Source organism: Spinacia oleracea, chromosome 4, assembly GCF_020520425.1.
Source record: "Spinacia oleracea cultivar Varoflay chromosome 4, BTI_SOV_V1, whole genome shotgun sequence".
Taxonomy (NCBI): domain Eukaryota; kingdom Viridiplantae; phylum Streptophyta; class Magnoliopsida; order Caryophyllales; family Amaranthaceae; genus Spinacia; species Spinacia oleracea.
Window position 1 is genome coordinate 155,416,310 of NC_079490.1, and position 23,862 is coordinate 155,440,171.

The window sequence follows — 23,862 nt, forward strand, 5'->3', positions numbered from 1 at the left end:
ACCACGAATTTTTGAGAACATAATGTTTGTTTGCTCGAAATAATGTCCTTTTGGAGATTCATTTCCAAAATGACAAGTGGGAGAAAATAGACCTCGAAAGTCTTCGAGGCGAACAACAAACATAAACGGACATTCCGGAGGCCTTTCGAAGTGCTTCAGAAAATCCGAACTTATTCTTTAAGGACTTTAGAAGTGGCTTTAAAGAATAGACATCTCTTAGAAGACTTTACAAGTGCTTCAAGGAGAACAGAATATTCAAAGGACTTTTAAGTGGCTATTGATATTCTATTTGTTTGATGTTCTATACCCAAAGTAGGCTTAGAGTTCAAGTCACTGGAACTATGCAATTCTTCTATTAGATAGTGAAGAAACCTACAACTTGCAGTCAAACTATTATCATATAGATTAATGAGTTTGTGACTTGTAAGAAAGCTATGACGAAATATAGATTCCCTAAAATGGTTAGAGGCCATATATAGACTATATGTTTAAATGGTTAGAGGCCATAAAACATACTCAATGCTTTGATGACAAAATTAAAATTTTGTTGATTTGCAAGAATAGTTTCACACCTATTGGTTGCAAGTTTGTTTTAAGGATAAAAACCATCAAACATGAAATTGTGTTCACACGCAAAGCTAGATTAGTTGCTAAAGGTTACAAGCAAATTCATGACATGGATTGTGTTGAAACCTCATGCATAATCGTAATGCTCAAGTCTATAAATCAAGAAATGATTGCATATTGGTACATATGGCAATTGGATGACAAAACATATTCCTCAATCAAATGTTGGAAGAAAACTATGTACATGGTATGTCATAGGATTTGTGGATCCAAATAAATGCTTGAAAAGAAAAGCTAGTTTATAAAATCTAAGTACAGATTTAAGCAAGCAATTGGGAATTGGAATTGTATTTTAGTGAAGCTAATAAGTATTTTAGTTTCATAAAATATACATGATTCTTATAGATATATAAGAAGTTTAGTGGGAGTACATAAAACTTAATTGGTCCTATGTGTATCACACACATATCTCTCTATTGTGAAATAACATTCAAATGCTAAATACTTAGATTTGAGATTATTCATCAATGACGGACCAAGGCGAAACTTAGTTCATACTGGGTACTAAGATCTATTTACAAAGATCTTATAATATTGTTTTGGATTAAGTAATGGCATTTACTAAATCAAACACGAAAGACTCCATTGGAGATATTCGACCCATGTGAATAAATCTAAGTAAAGGATGTTTGAACTATGTATAAGCATTTACTAAGTTAAACATCAAAGAGTCTAAATGAGATTCTTAACCTATATTATATGTCAAAGAATTTAGCTGAATTCAGTATCTACTGAAACTAGATAAGCTAAAGTTACATGAATAGAATTCAATTGGGAATTATTCTGCAAAAGAATTTATCATGTATGATATAATATGAGGATCGCCAAAAACGTATCGTATGACTTTAGGCATGACGAACATATACCAATCTCTATTGATCTAAGTGAAGATCAACTAGATTGAAATCAAGAATACTTATGGTACTTGAAAAGGTACATAGAAATAGTTCTTGATTCAAGGAAATAAAGATATGCTAAATATTGATGCTACACGCATAAACACTGGCAAAGGATCAAGCAAGACCCTTTGGAGTTAACCATTGATAAGGACGAGCTATAGAGCATCGTGTTTTGAAATGGCAACATGGATTGGAGACCATGAGTTGTTGCGTGGGAAATTAAAATAATAATTTCTATGTTCTAAGATATAGTTGAAGAGTCTTCCACATATCTATGAACTGCTTGGATAGGTAAATCCAAACAAAGCATCACTAGCAACCTATACAGTTGAAGTAAAAGTGATTATTGCCTAAGAAGCAATAAAACAGGGTTGTTTAAAGTTCTTCACTGAACTTGGGTAGATCACCTATCTGCTGGCTTGATGGTTCTTCATTGAAAAATGCGTAGAACCACTCTTGAAGCAAGAAAAACGTCTGCTAACTTGATGGTTCTTCATTGCAAAATGAGTAAAACCATCATCGAAGTAAGAAAGACTAGATCACATAATAAACAAACTCGAAAAGATCTTATCATCATATCTCGAAGAACATTCGATGAAAAGGATATTAAGATTGGCAAAGCATGATAACTAAACCTATGCAACAAGTGAGAAGCAACACTCACGTTGTAGCACTGGAAATCAAGCATAGCTTTGAATTCCATGAATTGTTTTAGAAGATGGGTTTGAGGCCCATGGTTATAAAACATTTGGGTTGAACATTTATCATATATGAAATGTATTTTCATATTCCATTTAATCTTGGTTTAGTATTAAATGATGAGTCCCTTCAAATTTGACGATATATTCAAGATAGACTGTCAGGACCAGACCTGTGACTAAGAAATGTCTATCAAGTGAACTTGAATGTCAAAGGTTGAAAATGGTCCCTAGTCGGAGTTTTCTATAAAATTGGACGCATAGAAAACATTAGACGATTAGAATGCAAGATGACTAGTAGTTCTGTTTCTTGAACTATGTGGACATGGCAATGTCATAATCATTTGCATAGATACTTACTTTGGGAAGACTAGTATCGGACAAGACCTATGAAACTTTACTGTAAGAGATGAAAATCTGTCATAAGTAAATTTCATTAAATTATTAGACACTAAATCCTCAATACCTGAGTGATTTGAGATTACTTGTTTGAGAACTGGTTGCTTTGACGTTGACCAACCGTCGCACCGTAAAAGGAGGCTATAAAGGCAACGCTCAGGTAATCACCTATCAAACGAAGTCTAATCTCAAGATCGCAAGATTGGGATTGTCCTCCCATAAATCGGGATGAGATGCTTAAAAGTTGTACAAGGCCACTCGGAGAGCTAGAAACTGTGAAATGCATGGCCGTGCTCGGATGAATCATAGGCTATGATTATCTGTTTATTTGATCAGTTGAACTCTGAAACCGAGGAACACCTCTGGACATAATAAGGATGACGACTCTTACCTTATGTTCAAGAGCAAGCATCGAGCGACAAAGGAATTAGGAAATGCACACTTGTCCCTAAGGACAAGTGGGAGACTGAAGGAAATAATGCCCTTGGTCCAAGTATGCATTCTATGTTAAGTCTAATAAATGCGGTTCAGTATTAATTAACAAGTTAATAATTCAGTGAGATCAAGTGAGCTGAATGCCTAGCTAGAGGCCGCTTCAGTTCAAGTGGAATTAATGATATTAATCCACAGCTTACTCTTGACTGAACCCGTAGGGTCACACAAATAGTACGTAAACGGATCAAGTATTTAATGGCATTAGATACTCCATCTATGGATATTCGGAATCGACGGATCTTGGTTTCAGTGGGAGCTGAGATCGTCACAGGCAAGAAATGAATACTCCGGAAACGATGATATTGCCGGAAACGGAAATATGGATCGTATCGGAAATATAAATATTATCCAAGTCGTAGATGTTGCCGGAAACGGAAACATGGTACGTATCGGAAAATATTATCGGAAATGGAAATATTGCCAGAATCGGAAATATTGCCGGAAACGGAAATATTGTCAGAATCGGAAATATTATCGGAATCGGAAAATAATTCCGGAAACGGAAATATTAAATATTTGTTCGAAACGGAAATTGATTCCGGAATCGGAAATATTAAATATTGTTCGTATCGGAAATGAATTCCGGAACCAGGAATTTAATCGGAAGCGTATCGTACGAATTAGCATCGGACGAGGCCTGCCGGACGAAGGCCCAGCACGAAGTCGGGCCATCGCCCAGCAAGCCAAACGCGCGCCCAGCCAAGGCAGCGCCCAGGCCCACCGCAAGGCAGGCCCAGCGCGCGCCAAGGCCATGGCCTCGCTGCGTGGGCTGCTGCTCGCACGCACACGCATGGGCGGCCCTCGTGGCTGCCGTGTGTGTGTGAGTTTGTGTTCATGCATGATTCCTAAAACTATTAGAATTAGTATATGATTAAATTCCTATTCCTAAAAGGATAAATTAATTAATTAGAGTTCTTGTAGGATTCTAAGTTTAATTAATTCGTATCCTACTAGGATTCCAATTCCCTTTCCATAACTCTATAAATACGTGCCTAGGGTCACATATTTTCAGAGAATAATTCAAGTATTCAAAGTGAGTTTTGAGAGAAAAAATTCAGTCATATTTCTTACCTAAGAGTGCCGAAAATTCTAGTACCTTAAGGGCGATTCTAGTTGGTCAATCTTAAGGCGGATCCGGACGTGCTGTGGACTATCTACGGAGGGACGACACTTGGAGTCCTAAAGACTTGTTCTTGTTCGGTTCAGGCGCAGCTAGGGAAGGCACGCAACAAAGAGTATGCATCTAAACTATGCTATATGATTATGTGTAAATAATATGTATTCCTGGCTAAATGGTTGTTTCCGCATGATTTATGAATTGTCATATGTATCATAACCTAACAAAATAAAGTTAACCCCACTTCATCACCCATCCGTGTAGCCACCTATACCCGCATCAAACCAAGCCCTATACGACTGGACCCGACATTAATTTTTGATAAGAGAGTTTTGAATTTTAAAACTCTAAGGATGTTTGAGAATTTGGTAGTCTAATTACATTATACTTTGGACACATATAACTTATAAATATTTTCCTAATTAAATCCCCGCTTCATCACCCATCCGTGTATCCACACCAGCCTCAAACCAAGCCCTATACGGCTGGACCCGACATTATATTTTGATAAGAGAGTTTAGAATTTTAAAAATCTAAGAGTATTTGATAATTTGGTTGTCTGATTACATTATACTTTGGACACATATAGCTTATAGATATTTTCCTAATTAAAATTAATGATGGATAAATTTGGTATTGGCCCATTCGGTATCTTATTTAATAAAAAAACAAATAAGGGTACATAGGCAAAATATTTTTCATCCCTATTCCTCACATTTGTCAAACCTAACCCTAGACGATTGGACCCTACATTACTTTTGGTAAGAGAACTTTGAATTTTAAAACTCTATTCTAGAGTATTTGACAATTTGGTTGTCTCGTTACATTATACTTTGGACAAATATTGCTTATAGATATTCTCTTAATTAAAACTAATGATGGATACATTTGTTATTGCCCAATTCGGCGTCTTATTTATTAAAAAAACAAATAAGGGAACATAGACAAAATTATTTCATTCCCACGTACTCCTCACATGTGTTAAATCTAGCCCTAGACGGCTGGACGACCCGGAATTACTTTTTGGTAAAGAATTTTGAATTTAAAACTCTACTAACAATTAGATTGTCTTATTAATTATCCCCGTCTAAAATTCTCATCCATATCCCCGTCACCCAGGATAGGAAAGGTACTCACTCCTCCTGATCTCCTTCTTAACGGGTAAAAAATAAAACTCATCTCCGAATTATCACCCACCCGTGTATTCACACCCGCTTCAAACCCAACCCTAGACTCAACATTTTTTTTGTTAGACAGTTTTGAATTTAAAAATTCTACTATGGATTCTTCTACGATTCCATTTTCTTATTGTAATGATTGAGTAAATAAACAAAACATTATAATATGTATTATCTCCGTCTGAATTTAATTGTTGCAATAGACTTTTCTCCGGAGTTTTATGGGATAAATTATTGTAAGCTTATATATTATAATTTAATAGAACAATAGGTTTGCTGGGAGATAGTGGGGTTATTTTAAATATATATAATAAAGCACTTCCTCCGTTTTTTAATACTCGCAACATTTGGAACCTTTACACTATTCACATATTTAACTTTGACTATTAATTGTTCGTGATTTATACGTAAGATAAAACATATTCATGTGGGATCTTGTTAGATTCGTCCCAATGTGTATTTTCAAAATATCAATTTTTTTATAATAATTTTTGCTTAAAGAGAATTTAAGATAGTACAATCAAAGTTTTGCATTGGCATGCGTGAAAGTGGCCAATGTTGCGAGTAAAAACAAACGGAGGATTATAAGAGAGGCAAATCAGAGAGTGGCATAGCTCCACATTGATTTCGGTTATCCCAAATTGCACACAATTTTTTTTTCATTAGATTAATTACAATGTAAAATAATGGCAAATATATTACCCATCAAATGATCAAAGAAAAAGAACGTAATAATATAAAATGAATATTTTTTGTCATGTAAAAGATTAAGGAACTATTAAATAAAAGGATAAGTAGAAATTATAAATTTGAGAAAGAAAAGTTACAAAACTATTAAACATTTTTTTTTTCAATAAGCATGTTTTACACAACCTTGATAAATACTACTCCGTACTTCGAATATTAAAGCAAAGGTAAATATTCGTTTTATACGTATCCGCGGTCAATATAAGACACACATTTAAAAAAAATTGACAATACATACAATTAGTCATTAGTACAGTTAAATATTTTAATACAATTTGCCAAAAAATTAATAATAATTAATACATGCTAAGAGATGTTAAAATATTTTCCTCTCTTTTAGTATATTATATAGATATGTAGATTTCAGTACGGAATAGTTCCTTATAAAAAATAAAAATTAAAAATTTTGTTTACTTTTTTCTGAGGGAAAATTTATTTACTTAATCTAGCTAGGTAGTGCTTCGCACTTTTTGATATGTTTAATCTATGTTCCCATCACCTAGATAACATAATATTGCGCGTATAAAAGACACTGGTAGAAGGTATTATATCGTGAACACACATTCTTATTTACAATGGGTGTACAATAAATATTGTACACCGAAGTAAAAGTTAACTCAAAATGCTTAAAAGTTAAGCTTATATATGTAAAAGTTGTCTATTTTTAAGTGATTAATTTTTTCATTTTAGTAAAACTTATTTCTTCAAAATCACTTATAATGTATAAAATTAATCATTTAATCATTTCTATCAACTTTTTTTTACTAATATAAAAGTTCATCAAAACTAGGTTAAAGTTACGAGAAAAGGGGTAAAAGTTATCTTGGTGTACAATAAATTTATTGTGCACCTTGTGCGCGCAAGACCTTTTGTATCATGAATATGTATTCGAATTGTATCAAGTAATGATTCTTTCGGCTCCATGAAATAATATGTCTAGTATTGTGTATTCTTATATTCATTCAAAGGGTGATGATAAAGGTCGCAAGTTGCGACAACATTTAGTTGTCGCAATCTTACGTGTCAGAGTTTAATTGGTACATATAGACGCCACGTAGACTATGCATCATCGAAATATTTTTACTACCAATGCAATATTTTTACTATAAAAATATGTAAATAAGGTAATCGGTATAAAGAAAGAAACAAATTAGAATATTAAGATTTTCAGACATTTTTTTGTAATATGTATAATAGGTTATACATGTTAAATATTTTAGTTTCCAATTTAAATCATGACACATAAGCATGCCATGTCATTATTGTGACACGACTTAAATGTCGCATGTTGCGACCTTTATCATTTTCGCATTCAAATAACTAAATCAAATAGAGGAAAATTTTGTGGAGGTCAAGGAAGATATGTTGACGTTAGGTATTACGAAGTATATATATGTTAGGTTGACTAAATATCTTTAAAGTATTCATTGATCATAGCTAAGGCATTTAGTCAACCTTCGTAGCCAAACATGTAACTCGATTAACCTTAAAAGTAATAACGAAAGTGGTTTTTATTTTAATTATTATATTAAAAGAGAGTCGAATCATAGAGTGACATTTGTCATCACCACGTTGATTTCTTCTCTTTTAGTATAATATACTAGTCTTATATGCACGCGATGCGTGCGGAATTATTAACAACGTAAGCCACACGTGCTGCTCACGTGCAAGTTAATGGTCGGAAAAGCTCAGTCAATGCCGGAAACTTCCCTTAGGTCCTTTCTCGCAAAAAAAATTACTTTAAGGTGTGTTTTCACAAAAAAAATTATATAAGGTCCTTTCTCGCAAAATTTGAGTTATAAAAGGTCCTTTTTGGCAAATTTGCCAAAAAAAATTATTTGTAAACTTTCTCTATTGAAAAAGTAGACATAAAAATAATCGAGGGATATATATTCTATTACGGAGTATATTTGTTTGATTAAATTTTGTTTTAAAAAATGTATATTAAAATATGATTTATTTGTGACAATATAAAAATGTGGTATAATAAAATACTTGAAAGAAAAAAGTAAATTATGTTATTAATAAGGAGTATACTTGATTGTGACTTTCTTTTTTACTTTTGACTTTTTTTTCTACTGTGATTAAATCTGATTGACTAACTATTTTTCTTTAATCCCTTTTTATTTTATTTTTCAATTAATGTTAATATAATTGGTAAGTAGTATTAAATTTGATTGATTATTAGACTTTCTTAATTGGTGATTTGCATTAAATAATCCGTTTTTAAATTAATTAAATTCAATGCCATAAAACAATGTAGTATTTTAATTAATTCAATTTGATATGAAATTATAGAGGATATTTTAGACTATTTTATAGGGGACACCAAAAGTGCATTTACAAAAATAACCTCAAGAGTTCCCTTATATAATAGAGATATATAGAAGATTTGGTCACATACATGATACATATTAATGGAGTTACTTTCTATGTAATAAGTTGATAGTTTAATTCATTTAATATGCTTAATCTCTCTTCTTCTCTTCAGCTGATTCATTTTATGTTTAATTCGTTTTTAAAATCTGTAAATACTCTTTTTTTTTTTTAAATGTCAAACAAGAGCACAAAAATTTAACAGAGATTTCCATAAAAATAAAAAATAAAAAAGAATTAACAAAGATCTTTTTTTTTAAAATGATTATGCCAGGTACCCAGTGACCCAACCCGAGGTAATCGGGTTCTCAGTTTATCCGGGTCGGATCACGGGCCGACTTTTCAAGTGCCCGACAATGTCGGTACCCGCTTTTTCGAGTACGCGGTAATGAACACCTACTATGAACAATATCTATCTTTCTCTCTCCTTCTATCCTCTTTACGTTTCTGTCTTTAAAAATAAAGGAACAAATATGTGGTTTGTTGAGAAGAAGGGATAATGAGAAGGTGTAGGCAAATAACGGAAGACACTTGTCAGTAAAGTGAATAAGTGTCAATAATCTAGGTTGCATTGTAAAATTTTAACCATGAAGAGGGGGAAAAATGGTAAAAAAAATTACGCAAAATGTATAGGGGTGTGGCTTTTTTAAGAAGAGAAGAATTATAAGTATGGAAATATTTGTATGTTGTTTGTTATAATCATTCCCTAAATAGAAACTAACTTAACTACATCCATGAACACTTGTTCTAAAATCTCATCGATAAATTATGAAATTGACACGCTTCGTTTATCACATTAAGGAATATATTGACAAGGGGCAACCAATATCTTCAAGGTTTGAAATTTGAACAATTGAATCACAAAAACAAATCAATTATTAATCTAAATAGTTGTAGACTAAAATAGTAGTACACGAAAATACTTAGAGTTGTCGAGCTTTAATACGTACTGCATAATAACAGTGTTGTTAGCTTTCTCATTCACTTAGAAATCTCTATCTGTTAGTGGAATTTTCACCCAATACTTTTTCCCCTCTCTTACTTGCCTCCTTAGCTACTTACGATCACAATATAGATTGTACACCCGAGTGCACAATTCTCACTACGTATTGATAAACATGCACTGGGCATCAATGAATATGAATAATGATGTTAATATACATGTATAAGTAGAACCTTTTTATTATATTCTTCGGGCTTAAACTAAATGTTATTTTATTTTACGGTTTCTAAATAAGAAACTGTATGTTATAATCGGTTAGTCCTCGACTAATCGATATGAGAGATTGAGGGCATCTACTTGCGTCTGGTTAATTTTCCACTTTCGCCCTATGTACTACGTTTAGATTTTGCCTAGATTAGAATTACCCATTAGCTAGACAAAGTTTTTTCCGTTTTGTGTGGGAGGGGGATATGGGGTAATACATTACTAGGGGGACTAATTTTAGGGGGTAATTTTTCTTTACCTGTCCGTTTGACATGGTGAGGACTACTTGAGGTAATAATTAGAGAGTAATTTATGCTTACGTTTATATTTAATATCCCCTTAATTAGGACAGCCTATTTACCCAATTTTAGGCAACCATAGTCCGCAAGTGAGAAGCTTGTGAGACCAAACACACAAGAACATACCCTACCATTATGGCTCATTTGCACCCGAGAAAAAAGAAAAAGAAAAAAACACCCTTTTAACAAAACGGGCAGAATGGGAAAGAGAGGTTTTCTCAATGATGCTGAAACCATTTTTCAGCTTGATCGAAGGTAGAACATGCTCCAATCGTCGACACGTGACCACAAGACGTTCATGCCATTTCCAACCGTTGGATTGTTATTTCCTGTTCCCAAAAAGGTATTTTATATTCAACCTTAATCTCCTCTCCATAAAGTAATTGGTATATGTTCGTTCTTGACACAAATGTGCCTCCAGTATTATATATAGAGAAGACAATTAGCCTAAGATTGTCGTGTCTCTAGTATTATTTTATTACATATTGGTTGTTCATATTTACGTATGTCTTGCTGCCTGTATTGTGAATTTGTGCTTGATTGAGATATGGTTGAGTTTTTTGACATTTTACAACACAAATCGGAGATTGTGATTCGTTTCTAATATGCACAAAGGAAAAACGTGCATTACTTCCGCATGTGTATATCGTGTGTAATGTGCATTTTTATTTCTGGGTGATGATAAAGTTCGCAAATTGTGATAATATTTAGTTGTCATAATCTTATGTGTCGTAGTTTAATTGGTATATATAGGCGTCATGTAGGCTATGCGTTATCAGAATATTTTTATTTTTAATGCAATATTTTTACTCTAAAAATATATCAGCGCGTCTCACTACAAAATAATCGTTTTATAGAGACGAGAAATTTCGTCTCTATATAGTCCAAATCCGTCTCAAAATGATGTTTAGAGACGGATTTGAGACGAAAGTATGGCGTCTCTATAGAGGGCGTCTCAAAAAAATTCGAGACGGAATTCTTGCAAATCCATTACAAATTTGAGACGGAATTTTTGAAACTCCATATACAATTCCATCTCAATTTTAATTTAGAGATGAAATTTTAGTAATCCGTCTCAATTTTGAGACGTTTATTGTATCCGTCTCAAAATCCATCTCTAATTGATGCATAATTTTGTAGTGTCTCCTGTGAGACCAGTCACACCATCAACTTGATGGTGTGACAAGCGCGAAACCATTAGGTACCTTCCCTAAAACTATAAAAAAAAAAAGTAACAGATCTAAACTATAGAAGTAACATACGTAAACTAAAAAAGTACCTCCTCTAAAATTATATATATATAAAAAAAAGTAACATGTCTAAACTATAGAAGTAACATACCTAAACTAAAACTGTACCTCCCCTAAAACTATTTCGTATAAAAAAAAGTAACATGTCTAAACTATGGAAGTGACATACCAAAACTAAAAAAGTACCTCGTCTAAAATTATTAAAAAAAAAAAAAAAAAAGTAACATGTCTAAACTATAGAAGTAACATACCTAAACTAAAAAAAATACCTCCTCTAAAATTATTAAAAAAAAAGGTAACATGTCTAAACTATAGAAGTAACATACCTAAACTAAGAAGGTATCTCCCCTAAAACTACTCCGTATAAAAAAAGTAACATGTATAAACTATAGAAGTAACATACCTAAACTACAAAAAATACTTCCTCTAAAATTATATATAAAAAAAAGTAACATGTCTAAACTATAGAAGTAACATACCTAAACTAAGAAGGTATCTCCCCTAAAACTACTCCGTATAAAAAAAGTAACATGTATAAACTATAGAAGTAACATACCTAAACTTTAAAAAGTACCTCCTCTAAAATTATAAAAAAAAAAGTAACATGTCTAAACTATAGAAATAACATACATAAATTCGTAAGTGTGAACTGGTCTCACCATCAGTTGATGGTGAGGACAGTCTCATATAAGAATTTGGGAAAATATATAAATAAGACAGTAGATATAAAAAAGGAAACAAATTAAAATTTTAAAATGTTCCTACATTTTTTTTAAAAAAAACATATATAATGGAGTAACGAGTAAGTTATATAAGTTAAATATTTTAGTTTTAAATTTAAATCATGACATATAAGCATGTTATGTCATCATTGTGACACGGCTTAAAGATCACGACGAAAAATATTTTTATTTCTCAAAATTACGTGACATAGGTACATAATGGTAATTTTTTTATTTTTTTATATATATATTTTTTAAATATACTACTGCGTATTATTTGTTAAAGAATTATAACCCATTTTTTCTGGCTTTTTCGTATCGTTTTTCCATAGTGTTGGTCACGAAAGATGAAATTAAAAGACTTATGGGTTCAAGTATGGCTCGGCATTCTTCCGGTGTTCGGTGGGACAGTTGTTATGTTACTATTTTATCTATTACTTGATTTTCTTAGAAGAAGAAACCAACAAAATAGAAAAATTAGCAAAAGTAAAATTAGCGATGCTTCAGACAAAATTAGTGTAAAAGATGGTGAAGGTGGAGTTGTTGTTATAGCAGGTCTTGATAGTGTTTTATCCACTTCCGGTGATGGTGGTGGCGATGGCAGAGGTCGCCGTGGTTGTAGTTGAAGTTGCAACACCTTGCCGGTGTCGGTCCCAACCATTTTATCGATCAAACTCATCAAAGTATAGAAGAAAACAAACAAGGGTTTAAACATATTCAATGTATAAGAGGATGATATAACCAAAGAGGAAGTTATTTAATTTCTTTATTTTTAGAATAATCAGCATAGAAATTTCTTATGTTATTTATTAATTGTAAATTTGTAATACTTCGTAATTTTCTTTACTATTGACCTATTTTTTTTTTTTTTACAAATAAACTATAAGCGCAATACAAATTATAAATGGGGACGGAGGAATTTAAACCTGAAACACATCGTACACCAAGACCTCAGTGTTAATCAGGAGGTCAAGATCTCTAACTTGACTTGACAAATGACAAGTGCCAAAAACTATTGATGTAACATGTAAGTGGAAGGGAAGTAAATGGGACAAACAAAAGAAAACGGAGTGTAACAACCTAATAATTTCTTGCTTTTATTAAATCATTTTCCAACTTAAAATAAAGGAATTACTAAAGTATTATCGCTACCATGATAACGGCTAAGGCTAGTATCAGAATTACGCGGCGGAATTAACTAACTTTCAAACAATAATTAATAGTTAGTGGCCTACATACAAGTTGGAACCATAACGGCCCAAAACCAAATACTTCAAATTAAAATCCATTAACTAACGTTGAAAACATTATACTCTAGAATAATCAAAATATATAGAGTTTAAAAATAATGCAAGAGAAAACAACTCGCTCAACCAATCCCCATGCTAGATAACTTCTCTTACAAGTCATCTCTACAAATCTGTTTATTAAAATTCTACTCCCCAACCATGCAAATGCAAATAATAGGGTCATTAAGGCAAAGGTCATGACCAAAACACAAAACACATAATCAGCGAAAGCTGAGTACAAACAAGCTAGAATGAAATCCTATATCTAACATACTTCATTCCAACGACAAATTAAATCACATGTGAAAGCCAATTAAGTAAACAATTAATCATGAATACAAGACACGACTCTTGACTCGACTCTTGACATAACTCTTAAGGAAGAGTGTTGGGAGCCTACCAAACACCAAAATAATAATAATAATAATAATAATAATAATAATAATAATAATAATAATAATAATAATAATAATAATAATAATAATAATAATAATAATAATAATATTGGCAGACATATATTTCACGAAGGTTACTGCTGATGCGGAATCCGCCTACTCCTTATCTTCACGTCTTGTTGCCCTATGGAAATCACAGCAGGGGGATCACTCCTCAGCTTGGTTGCGGGCAGTCCCCATCTCGGGTTTAGGCTAGACTATGAACGGTAAGACTTATCGTTCGGTTCTTTGCTATCGGTTGGGAATTCCGTTGTTCTCTGATTCGACGCCGTGTTCTGCTTGCTCTCGGGTTTTCGATGGGGACATTTATGGGGATCATGCCGTGTCTTGTGCTGGGATTGTGGGTATCAAACATCGACATAATGTTGTTCGTGATACCCTTTTGGATATTTGCTATCGGTCGGGGATTTCTGCTCGCAAGGAGGTTGATGTTGGGCTGACTAGTGAGACTGATGGAGCTCTTCGTCCTGCAGATATATTGCTTTATTCATGGGATGGCGGTCTAGATGTGTGTGTTGACTTGACTGGGTCTTCCCCTATGACGCAATCTGAGTTGTCAAGCTTCGTTCCGGGTCGAGTTGTGGCGGTTGCAGCGCAGCGGAAGCAGGATAAGTATGCGGCACGTTGTAGGGCTTTGGGTTACGGTTTCTTTCCTTTTTCCTTCTCTTCCTTTGGGGAATTAGAGAAAGGGGCTGTTTCTTGCTGAAGCGGGTCCAGACTTACTCCAGGGCTCAGGACATTGGGGCACGGGCAGCTGCCCACATTTTCAGCAGGATCGGGTTCGCCATAGCTAGAGGAGTGGGGGCCCAGATTGTATCTCGGCTCCCCTCCAACTTCTTGTAGTTCACTTGATCTTTGTAGCTTGTTAAGCTTGTAACGTTTTGGTGTTTTCCCATAATAATAATAATAATAATAATAATAATAATAATAATAATAATAATAATAATAATAATAATAATAATAATAATAATAATAATAATAATAATAATAATAATAATAATAATAATAATAATAATAATAACACTAACTAACTATTTGTAAATTATTTGACTTTGTTAGCATTTGATTTATATAAAAATAATAATAATAATAATAATAATAATAATAATAATATTGTTGAAACGTAAAAAAAAAATAACAATAATAATAATAATAATAATAATAATAATAATAATAATAATAATAACCCAGTTGTCGGACCATACCGACGGAATTCCAGCGTATAAAAGAAATGAAACAATGTCTTATATCATTCATAGGAGTACAAACCCCTTGGTAAGATGCTCCCCCGTTGTTCATACTCAAGGTATATAAGTTCCAAAAGTTTTGAAACTTGTTCAGGTAGCACTTTACATTTATTAATATTTTATTCACAAAGTCGATTCAAGACATAATCAAGTAAAGCATTTAATAAACGAACAACCAAACAATACTCCTTTTAAGATCATTAAGACTTGTGATCAAACATTCAAGAATCAAGTGAAATTACTCTCATTGTTCCTTCTCAACATACCGTTGAGTCCACGACATGCCTTTTAACATGCGGGTTATGCACTAGGCACGAAATAATTCCTAATTCAATTCACCTTGACTCACTCTACATATGTGGTGGCTTACGTGAGCATACCCTTCATATGTACTTAATAAACATGACTTGAAAGTCTACCCTACATATGTGGTGGCTTACATGAGCATACCCTTCATATGTAGTAAATAAAAAGGTACAACTAGGCACAATATACTTGGCTTATAAAATGCTAGACATTACGTACAATAGAATAAATACAATAGAATAAAACCATACATGCATAACCATACTTGGACAACATGCTTATTATTTAAATTCAATAAACAAAACCAATCATAACATGCTTCTTTACTTTAATTCAATAAGCATAAATAATATACAAAACATGCTTGCTCACATAATCAAACATGAACCCATAATATTCCAATTAACATGAATCACAATATAAATCACCACATGAATTCCCATGAAAATAAGGTGGTCATCCTAGACTTGCACGTACCTTGAATACCTAAGTACGGGGGGAATTTGTAATTCAATCCACTAGTTTAGAAATCTCCTCCTGCCATTAAAATAATAAAACTTAATTATTATCCATTTACTATTAAATTTGCAGCAACTTTATTTAGTTTTAAAGTGCTTGAATTAATTAGAAATTGATTGTTAATCGATAAAATGATAACTCTAATTAATCGTTTAAAACCCTATTTCATGCTTAAAACCATTAAAAATTGACATTTTAAGTCTTAAAACGAATATGAAAATTATAATTGATTACCATAATTAAAATTACCATCTAATTATGTTAATCAATTAGCCATAAGGTTTAAGACAAAACCCTAACCCTAAAGCATAATTAAAATCATTAAAACTCTTAAAAATTGAAGGTTTATTTAATAAATCAAATCTGAAAATTAATTTCCTTCAAATAAAAATAGTCCTCAACATTCTAATCATCAAAATCCTCAACATTGGTCTTCATAACCAATTATAATTCGAAAACGATTTGAAACATAAAAACAATTTGGTTTTGGAAAAGTATAACTAATCGGGTTTGAACTCAAACACTTTTAAAATTGGAAAAACAATCATAATCCTAGCTCAATTACTAAAACCCACAAAGTAAACAAAACCACCTAAACCCAAAATTTACCCACAACTAATTCTCTCTCCTCCCTAACTCAACCTCGCAAAACTCACGTGAAACTCTCCTTCACGTCCTTTCTTCTCTTCGGTTCCCTGTTTCTTGCTCCCTCACGCACACCACCGCCCAGCCGTACCATCCACCACACTTGCTGCTACGCCGCCGCGTCCACCGTCCCAGTTGGGCCAACTTCATTCCCTCTCCCTCTCGTTCGCCCTTTCTCTTCTTCTTGCTTCTTGCTCACGCCACCACAATCATTCGCGCAACCACCCGCACCACCAGCCGTGTCTCCCTGCCGACGACCACCCACCTTGATGCACCGCCTCCATCCGCCGCCTGCACCAGCCGGCGCTCTTCTTTCTCTTCCCTCTCTTGCTTTGTTTTTTCTCTTCTGTTTTCCCCCTCCTCACTCGTTTTTCTCCTTGCTCGCACAACCACCACAGCGCGACTACCTTCACCGCCGCACAGCCGCGGCCACCTACACGCCGCCGCACCACCTTGTCCGTCGGCAACCTCCTTGTTCTCTTCTTTTTGGTTATTTCTTTAACCCTTAAACTTTTTAATCTTTTAATTTTATTTTAGTAATTTAATTAATGTTTTCATGCTTTAGATTAATGGTTTTAGTTATGTAAATATAGAAATCAGATTATATGTTTTGCATAATGAAAGTATTAATTTTCAGATTATAAAATTTGATTAAAATAGGGGTTTTAATTATTAAAGCATGAATTTTTAAGGTTTTAATAGTTTTGAAATCATGGTAGGATGATTATAAGTTATTGTTTTTATGATTTCAAACATGTTAGTTATGTTTTGGAGTAGTTTGAAATTAGTTTATGTTGCTGGAAATTGCAAATGGCATGTTATATTGGAGTTTATGATAAATTGTGATTATTAGTGAAGAAATCACTATGCTAGGAGGTTTAGTAGTTGAGTTTTGATGTTGAGGAATGTTTTAAATATGTTTATGATGTATTTAGAATACTTGATTATGGCTGTGAATTATTAGAAGTTGATTGGGAATCTTTATTGGTTGTTTTAGGCGGAGAATTCTCTATAAACGACTTTTGAAATCGTTAAAGTGGCCTAGAAATTTGTTTACACAAGGTACGTACATACCTGTGTGTTTCTGGATGTGTGCTATTGTGGAAACTATGTTGAATGTATTTATAAACTGGTTTATGTTGAAATTTCATGTTCAATGTCGCTGAATGAATGCGTTGAGCATAGAACTTTATTATAAGAATTATAACATGTTAGCATGGATGATTGGTGCAAGAATTTCAGTCAGGAACTTTATATTCTTTTATATATATTGGTTTAGATCGATTGATCGTTATTCCCTTTTAGCATTTCACTACTTAATGAGGGCCGAGGACCTTGTTTAGTAAGTTGATACTTCACACCTATATAAAGGTGGTTAACCATTGTTAAAGGAATGGTTGAATTAATTGGAATGAGTTCTTGATTGATAACTTTGTGGTCGCTTACTTAATTCCAAGATAAAAATAGTTGTGAATACTTGTTGATTGTATGATTTATGTGATTGACGAGTCATAACGAGTATTAATTGGTAAATCACGTAAAGTGAAACTGAATAGCAATAGCTTTAGACTTTGCACATCTGAAGTGACGAACAATTAGGAGTTGGGGTTCATGGTGGTAGTCCATGGCTTTTTCTGGGACCGGATTGATCACCGTGTTCTATTTTCTTCAAAGTTCCTCGATATCGCAGGTCACTGAGGTTATGGAGTCGCGCCCGTACCTCGTCTTCCTTAGTGAAGACTTCTGGTTGGACAACTCGGTCCATTGACTATTTAAATTTAAATAATATTAATGTTATAAAAGTTTAGTCCAGTCTAGTCTAGTCTAGTCAAATTTGGTCTTCAAGTTAATATGTTTTGTTTGTCCTTACTTATGTTTTATTAGTATCATGTTAGGAATATTTAGTCATTGATTTATTATGTAGTACTCAACTTTGATGGTTACGTGCTTTTGTTGTGTGTTTTGATCATGGCTATGCCTTATTGATCATGTGATGACCCATTTTAGTGAGCAGTCTCTAAGGATCAATAAGCATTGTCCATCTACAGGTTTGAAGATGATGCATCATTGAGATCGGGATTGGAAAGCTTGTAGTTTAATTTGAGTTTCTAAGTTGGATTTGGTTTGTTTAAGTGGACTTTAAAACTTATTGAATTAGTAACATTAACTTTGATTTTAGTTGGGTGGTTTTGGAGTTAATTCCGTAGTTGACCATTTATAAACTTAAAACTAGTTTTCCGCTGCAAAATTCTTAATAAGCCGATACGTTTCACACGGGCGATAATGCCTTGATAATTCTCTACGTTTTATATAAAAGGGTTATTTTTAAAAAGGGAGAACTGTCGGGGTATTAGAAAGTGGTATTTTTGAGCTATAGGTTTTTATTGACTTTTCGTGTCCACTTTTAAGTTTTAGGCGTCTAATTAACTAATTGTTTACTTAAAACGAATTTCGTTGAATTAATCTCCAAATAATTAAATTAAATGGATTGAAATATTTTCTTTATTTTCCAAAGAGTCCGAATTTTTTTAAAAATTTAGCCTTAATCTGAAATTTTATAAATTCGAAACTTTCTTTTTGGTTCGAATTAATTATTGTCTTCGAATTTATTTTAAATTATTCGAGTTAGTTAATTCCTTTTTCTTCGAAATTATTTGAAAATTTAACTTCTCTTTGTTCGAGTTAATTAATTTCTTTTTTCGAATTTATTTTAATTTATTCGGAATTAAAAAAAAGGGAAAAAGTGTACAAATTTTATTTGAAAATCCAAATTCTTTTGTTCGAATTAATCTTCCTTTTCGAACTTATTTTGATTCTTATTTGAAAAGTAACAACAACAAAAAGAAAATCAAAACTTTTAATTTTATTTTCTCCCTTTTTCTCTATTATTTCCGTTTTATTTATTATTTAAATTACTTCAATACTTTAGTATATTCTAATTATATTATGAGAGATGATGGGTAGTATAGGAAGGGCATATAGGATAGAATTTTGTGTGCATTAGTAGCTAGTTAATTCTAGCACAAGAAATTAATTGTAGTGTGCATGTGGTGAATGTTTAAGTGTTGCATTTAAATGTGCATAAGAGAAATTGTTTGATTCCACCAAACTTATTGTTTTATTGAATTCTGATTATGGTTTGGTTGGGAAATCGTTAGTGAGACGCGCTTGACGAAGAAACTCCCCGTCTATTTGTAAAGAAAGTTGTGTTTGGATGTGAGTATTTTGCTAGGATACAAGACCAACCCATCTTAATGAGAGATGATATCATAGCATCCACCATTGTTCATTGCTTACCTAACAAAATGCCATACCTAGAACTCAAATATAGGTTTAAAGACATGCGTTTTGATGATGGAACACTAAAATTAGCTAAGTATGAGACTAGGGATGGTAGGTGGAGATACGACTCAGATATTATGACCACCATTATTGAGGTGGCAGAAAGTGGGTTCAAGGAGGGTAAATACATAGGGAGTCATGCTTGGGATGCAGTTATAGAGGAACCTATGGGAGTTGGTGTAAATAATGACCTAGAGGGAATGATGTAGCCGTGGAGGATGAGAATGTAGTAGTTGAGGCAGGAAACCCTAACCAAGAGGCCCATGAGCCTACCATTGAGATCTCTAGTGATTCAGATGTGGAGCCTGAAGGTGATGGTGAGGTGACAAGTGAGCCTCATCAAGATGAAGACATGGAAGAAGACTCAGACCCGGAGGAAAAGCCCGGCGAATCCTAAAGATCTAGATTAATTTCACTCCGTGAATTTCCAAGGAAAGAACAGATAGGCAAGATGCTACAAGCGTTTGAAGTTGTAATAGTTAGTTAGTTCTTTTATGTTTTGGAGAATAAGTAGCAAAGCTACAACAGTCTAAAGTTATAGCAATAGGAGTTTGAATTATTCTTTATTCCTTTCAAGGACGTAATTAACTTTTATAGAGTTAGCAATAAAAGTTAAAGTATTCTTTTCATTTTAAGAATTCCATAATACTCCAAGCTCTAAGTCGTACGCAAGGGATTAATTCTTTTACTTATTTGCATACTCAATGTGAATTGTGGATCAATTTAATTGCCACAAAAATAGTAAGTGATTTGAGTGCATAAAGGAAATGAGGGGAAATCTATACCCTTATTACCGATATGATTCAAAATGTTATCCCTTACGTGCAATAGGTAGATATTCTTCATCGATGAGTGACGATGATTACTCTAATGTTGTTGTACTTTCTTGAATAAGTGTTTCTTGATGCAGTCTCTATGATCAAATCTTTCCTTTTAGAGAATACATGTAAGTTATTTATTGAACCTAAGGTAGAAATTAATTTCAGGTCACACACTAGAATGGTAAACAACAGTGAGTTAGTTGCTGCTATTCGCCTCTTGGCGGAAAAACTGACTCAGGAGAGAACTGAGCGTCCTGATTCTGCTGGGGAAATGTTTGAAAGGCTAACCAAAGTTAAGCCACCATACTTTAAGGGGCAAGTTAATCCTACCTTTTTAGAGAACTGGGTTAGAAAGTTCGAGAAATCGTTTGGGGCTGTGAACTGTTCTGAGAACATGAGAGTGGGTCAAGTTGTATTGTACTTGAAAGATGAAGTTGATTTATGGTGGAGAGAGAATAGGGCTAGATTTAGAGATGTTGAGGGATTCAATTGGGATTCATTTGTTACTGCCTTAAGGGGGAAGTTTTACCCTGCATTTATGAGGAAACAAAAGACCAAGAGTTTATCAACCTTAGGATGGAGAGCATGGCCATTTCAGAGTATTACAGCAAACTCATAGCACTATCTAGGTTTGCACCCGAGGTAGTAGCTACTGAGGAGTTAACGGCCCAAAGTTATTAACAAGGGTTGACTGATGAGATCCATCCGGGATTATATGGGAAAACCTTTACATATTTAGATATTGTGTATGAGAGAGCTACCCATATTTATGGCCTGCAGTCCAAAAGGGATAAGAAAAATGTTGTAGTTGGGGAGAAAAGAAAAGACTTTAATATTGGGGGAAACCAAGGGAATTTCAAGAGGAATAAGAATGAGAATGGAAATGGGAGTGGAAATGGAAATTTTCAAGGAAGGAACAATCAGGGAAACCAAAATAAGTCCGCCAATGAGAATAACAACCACAATAAAGCTCCGGGTAAACTATTCTTGATGAGTCGAAATGAAGCTAAACGATCTGCTGACGATGTTTCTGGTACTTTTTCTATTAATTCTGTGCTAGTTAAAACGTTATTAGATTCAGGGGCGACTTATCCTTTTTGTCTCATCCTCTGTTGTTAAAAGTCTGAAGTTAGTAGATTTTGAAGTGATTGATTTACCTGTTAGTATGCCTGCTAGTGTAACCATAAGGCGTACTATATTTTTTTAAGAACTTTCCTGTGAAGATAAAAGATTGCACTCTTCCTTCTAAGCTGATAGAATTTAGTTTGGGGGACCTAGATGTAATTCTGGGGATGGATTGGCTATGTTTGTACAAGGCCAAGATTGACTGTGAAATTCAGAAAGTAAGTAAGAAATCCTATTGGAAAGTTGTCCTCGTATATAGAAGTTTTGAGAAATCCAAGAACATTGGGGTTATTTTTGCAATGCAAGTGAAGAAATCGATTAAGAAGGGGTGTGAGCTATTTTTTGTAGTGTGCTAAATGTGAGTAAAATGTTAGTAAAGAAGTCGGAGCGAAGATCAAGATGTTCCCATTGCCAATGAATTCATTGATGTATTTCCGAGTGAGATCAAGAATGAGAAAGATCATGACGAACACTTGAGGATTATATTGGAGACGCTTAGTTAGAATCTAGTTTTTAGTAAATGAAGTATACAAATCTTGAAGTCATGTGGGTAGAAGTGACACCGACCGAAAAGTGGTTTTAGGACTAAATTGATTGAAAACTATGTTATGTAAAAGAATAAATTTAAGAGAAGATTCGGGTGGTCCAGGATCGTAAGAATCATTTGTTGTCTTGAAATAAAAGATGGGAGGAAATTTATGAAATTGGTGAAAGATTTAAGCCCAAAATTTATACACCCATGAAAGGCGTAATGAGTTTCGATAAAAAGGGAAAGTTGAGCAGGAGGAGTCTCTGTAGATCCTGCTAAGATTCAAGTTGTGAATGAGTGGCCTACTCCAAAGAATGTGTCTAATATCCGAAGTTTTCTAGGCCTAGCTGACTATTATAGGAGGTTTGTGAGGGATTTTTTGAAGATAGCAAGACCAATGACCAATCTGATGAAGAAGGAGTCAAAGTTTGAGTGGAGCGAGTAATGTGAGGAAGCTTTCCAGATTCTAAAAGAGCGTTTGACCTCCGCACCTTTTGTCGCGTGAATTAAAACCTTACGAGGCCAATTACTCATGACCTAGAGTTAGTTATAATTGTGATTCTCTTTGAAGATTGGAGACATTATCTTTATGGGGCAACATGTAAGATCCTTACTGACCATAAAAGTCTAAAATTTATGCAATAGGTCCAGTTGAATCTTGGGGACAACATTGAAAATGAGTACTGCCTTTCACCCTGCGACTGATGGATAGATCGAGAGGACTAACCAAATAATGGAAGATATGTTGAGAGCCTGTGCTATTGAATTTAAGGGTAGTGGGAAGACCATCTAGATTTGATTGAATTTTCATACAACAATAGGTATCATGCGAGCATTGAGATGGCACCTTTTGAGGCAATGTATGGAAAGAAGCGTAGAAGTCCCACTCGCTGGAATGATTTTCGTGAAAAGATTGTATTGGGGAGATAATTGTTTGAAGGAGAAATATCCAAAGTTATTCCCTGAGATGAGTTACGAGGGCGTAACACGTTTTCTTTAAGGGGAGGGGGGGTAAATGCGATATAAATTCGCGCTTTTTACCTATTTTTATGGTATTTTTATGCTTATTTTAGCAAATTAAACATGTTGATGCAAAGTAAATAGATTCTCCGCATAAGAAAATGTGTTCATGAGTAACGCAAGAAACTTTAAGTTGGAAAAAGAGTGCACATGAGTGGCACAAGTAATTCTCTAGTAAGAATGAGTTAAAGACTTTCGAAAAAGGTGTGAGTTCTCGTGTCAAGTTTTGGGACGAAATTTCTTTAAAGAGGGGTAGATTGTAATCCCCCGCAAATTTATAAATTTTATTAATATATTTTAACATATAATTAACTATATTTAAATGAAATTGGTGAATTTTAGTAATAAATATATATATATTTATTTTAATTAAATGCATTTTAAATATTTTAATGGTTTATAAAATCAAACATTTTTAGAATCATAATTCAAAAATGATTTGAAACATAGAAACACTTTGTTTTTGGAAAAGTATTTCTAATCGGGTTTGAACTCAAACACTTTTAAAATTGGAAAAACAATCATAATCCTAGCCCAATTACTAAAGCCC

At 33.5% G+C, this 23,862-nt stretch overlaps 1 protein-coding gene across 1 annotated transcript; it reads left to right on the plus strand.

Annotated features, from left to right (window-relative positions):
• The first annotated feature begins 10,060 nt into the window (after positions 1–10,060).
• On the plus strand, positions 10,061–12,884 carry LOC130459531 (uncharacterized). Its single transcript, XM_056826972.1, has 2 exons — positions 10,061–10,385; positions 12,347–12,884. The coding sequence occupies exons 1-2, from the start codon at positions 10,305–10,307 to the stop codon at positions 12,638–12,640; spliced, it is 375 nt and encodes a 124-aa protein (XP_056682950.1). The 5' UTR covers positions 10,061–10,304; the 3' UTR covers positions 12,641–12,884.
• Positions 12,885–23,862: the final 10,978 nt, after the last annotated feature.

Bases quoted from the DNA above. Each gene is read 5' to 3' on its own strand.
- LOC130459531 (XM_056826972.1), top strand. From the start codon at position 10,305: ATGCTCCAATCGTCGACACGTGACCACAAGACGTTCATGCCATTTCCA. The intron at 10,386-12,346 runs GTATTTTATATT...GTTTTTCCATAG, and splicing joins TATTTCCTGTTCCCAAAAAG to TGTTGGTCACGAAAGATGAA.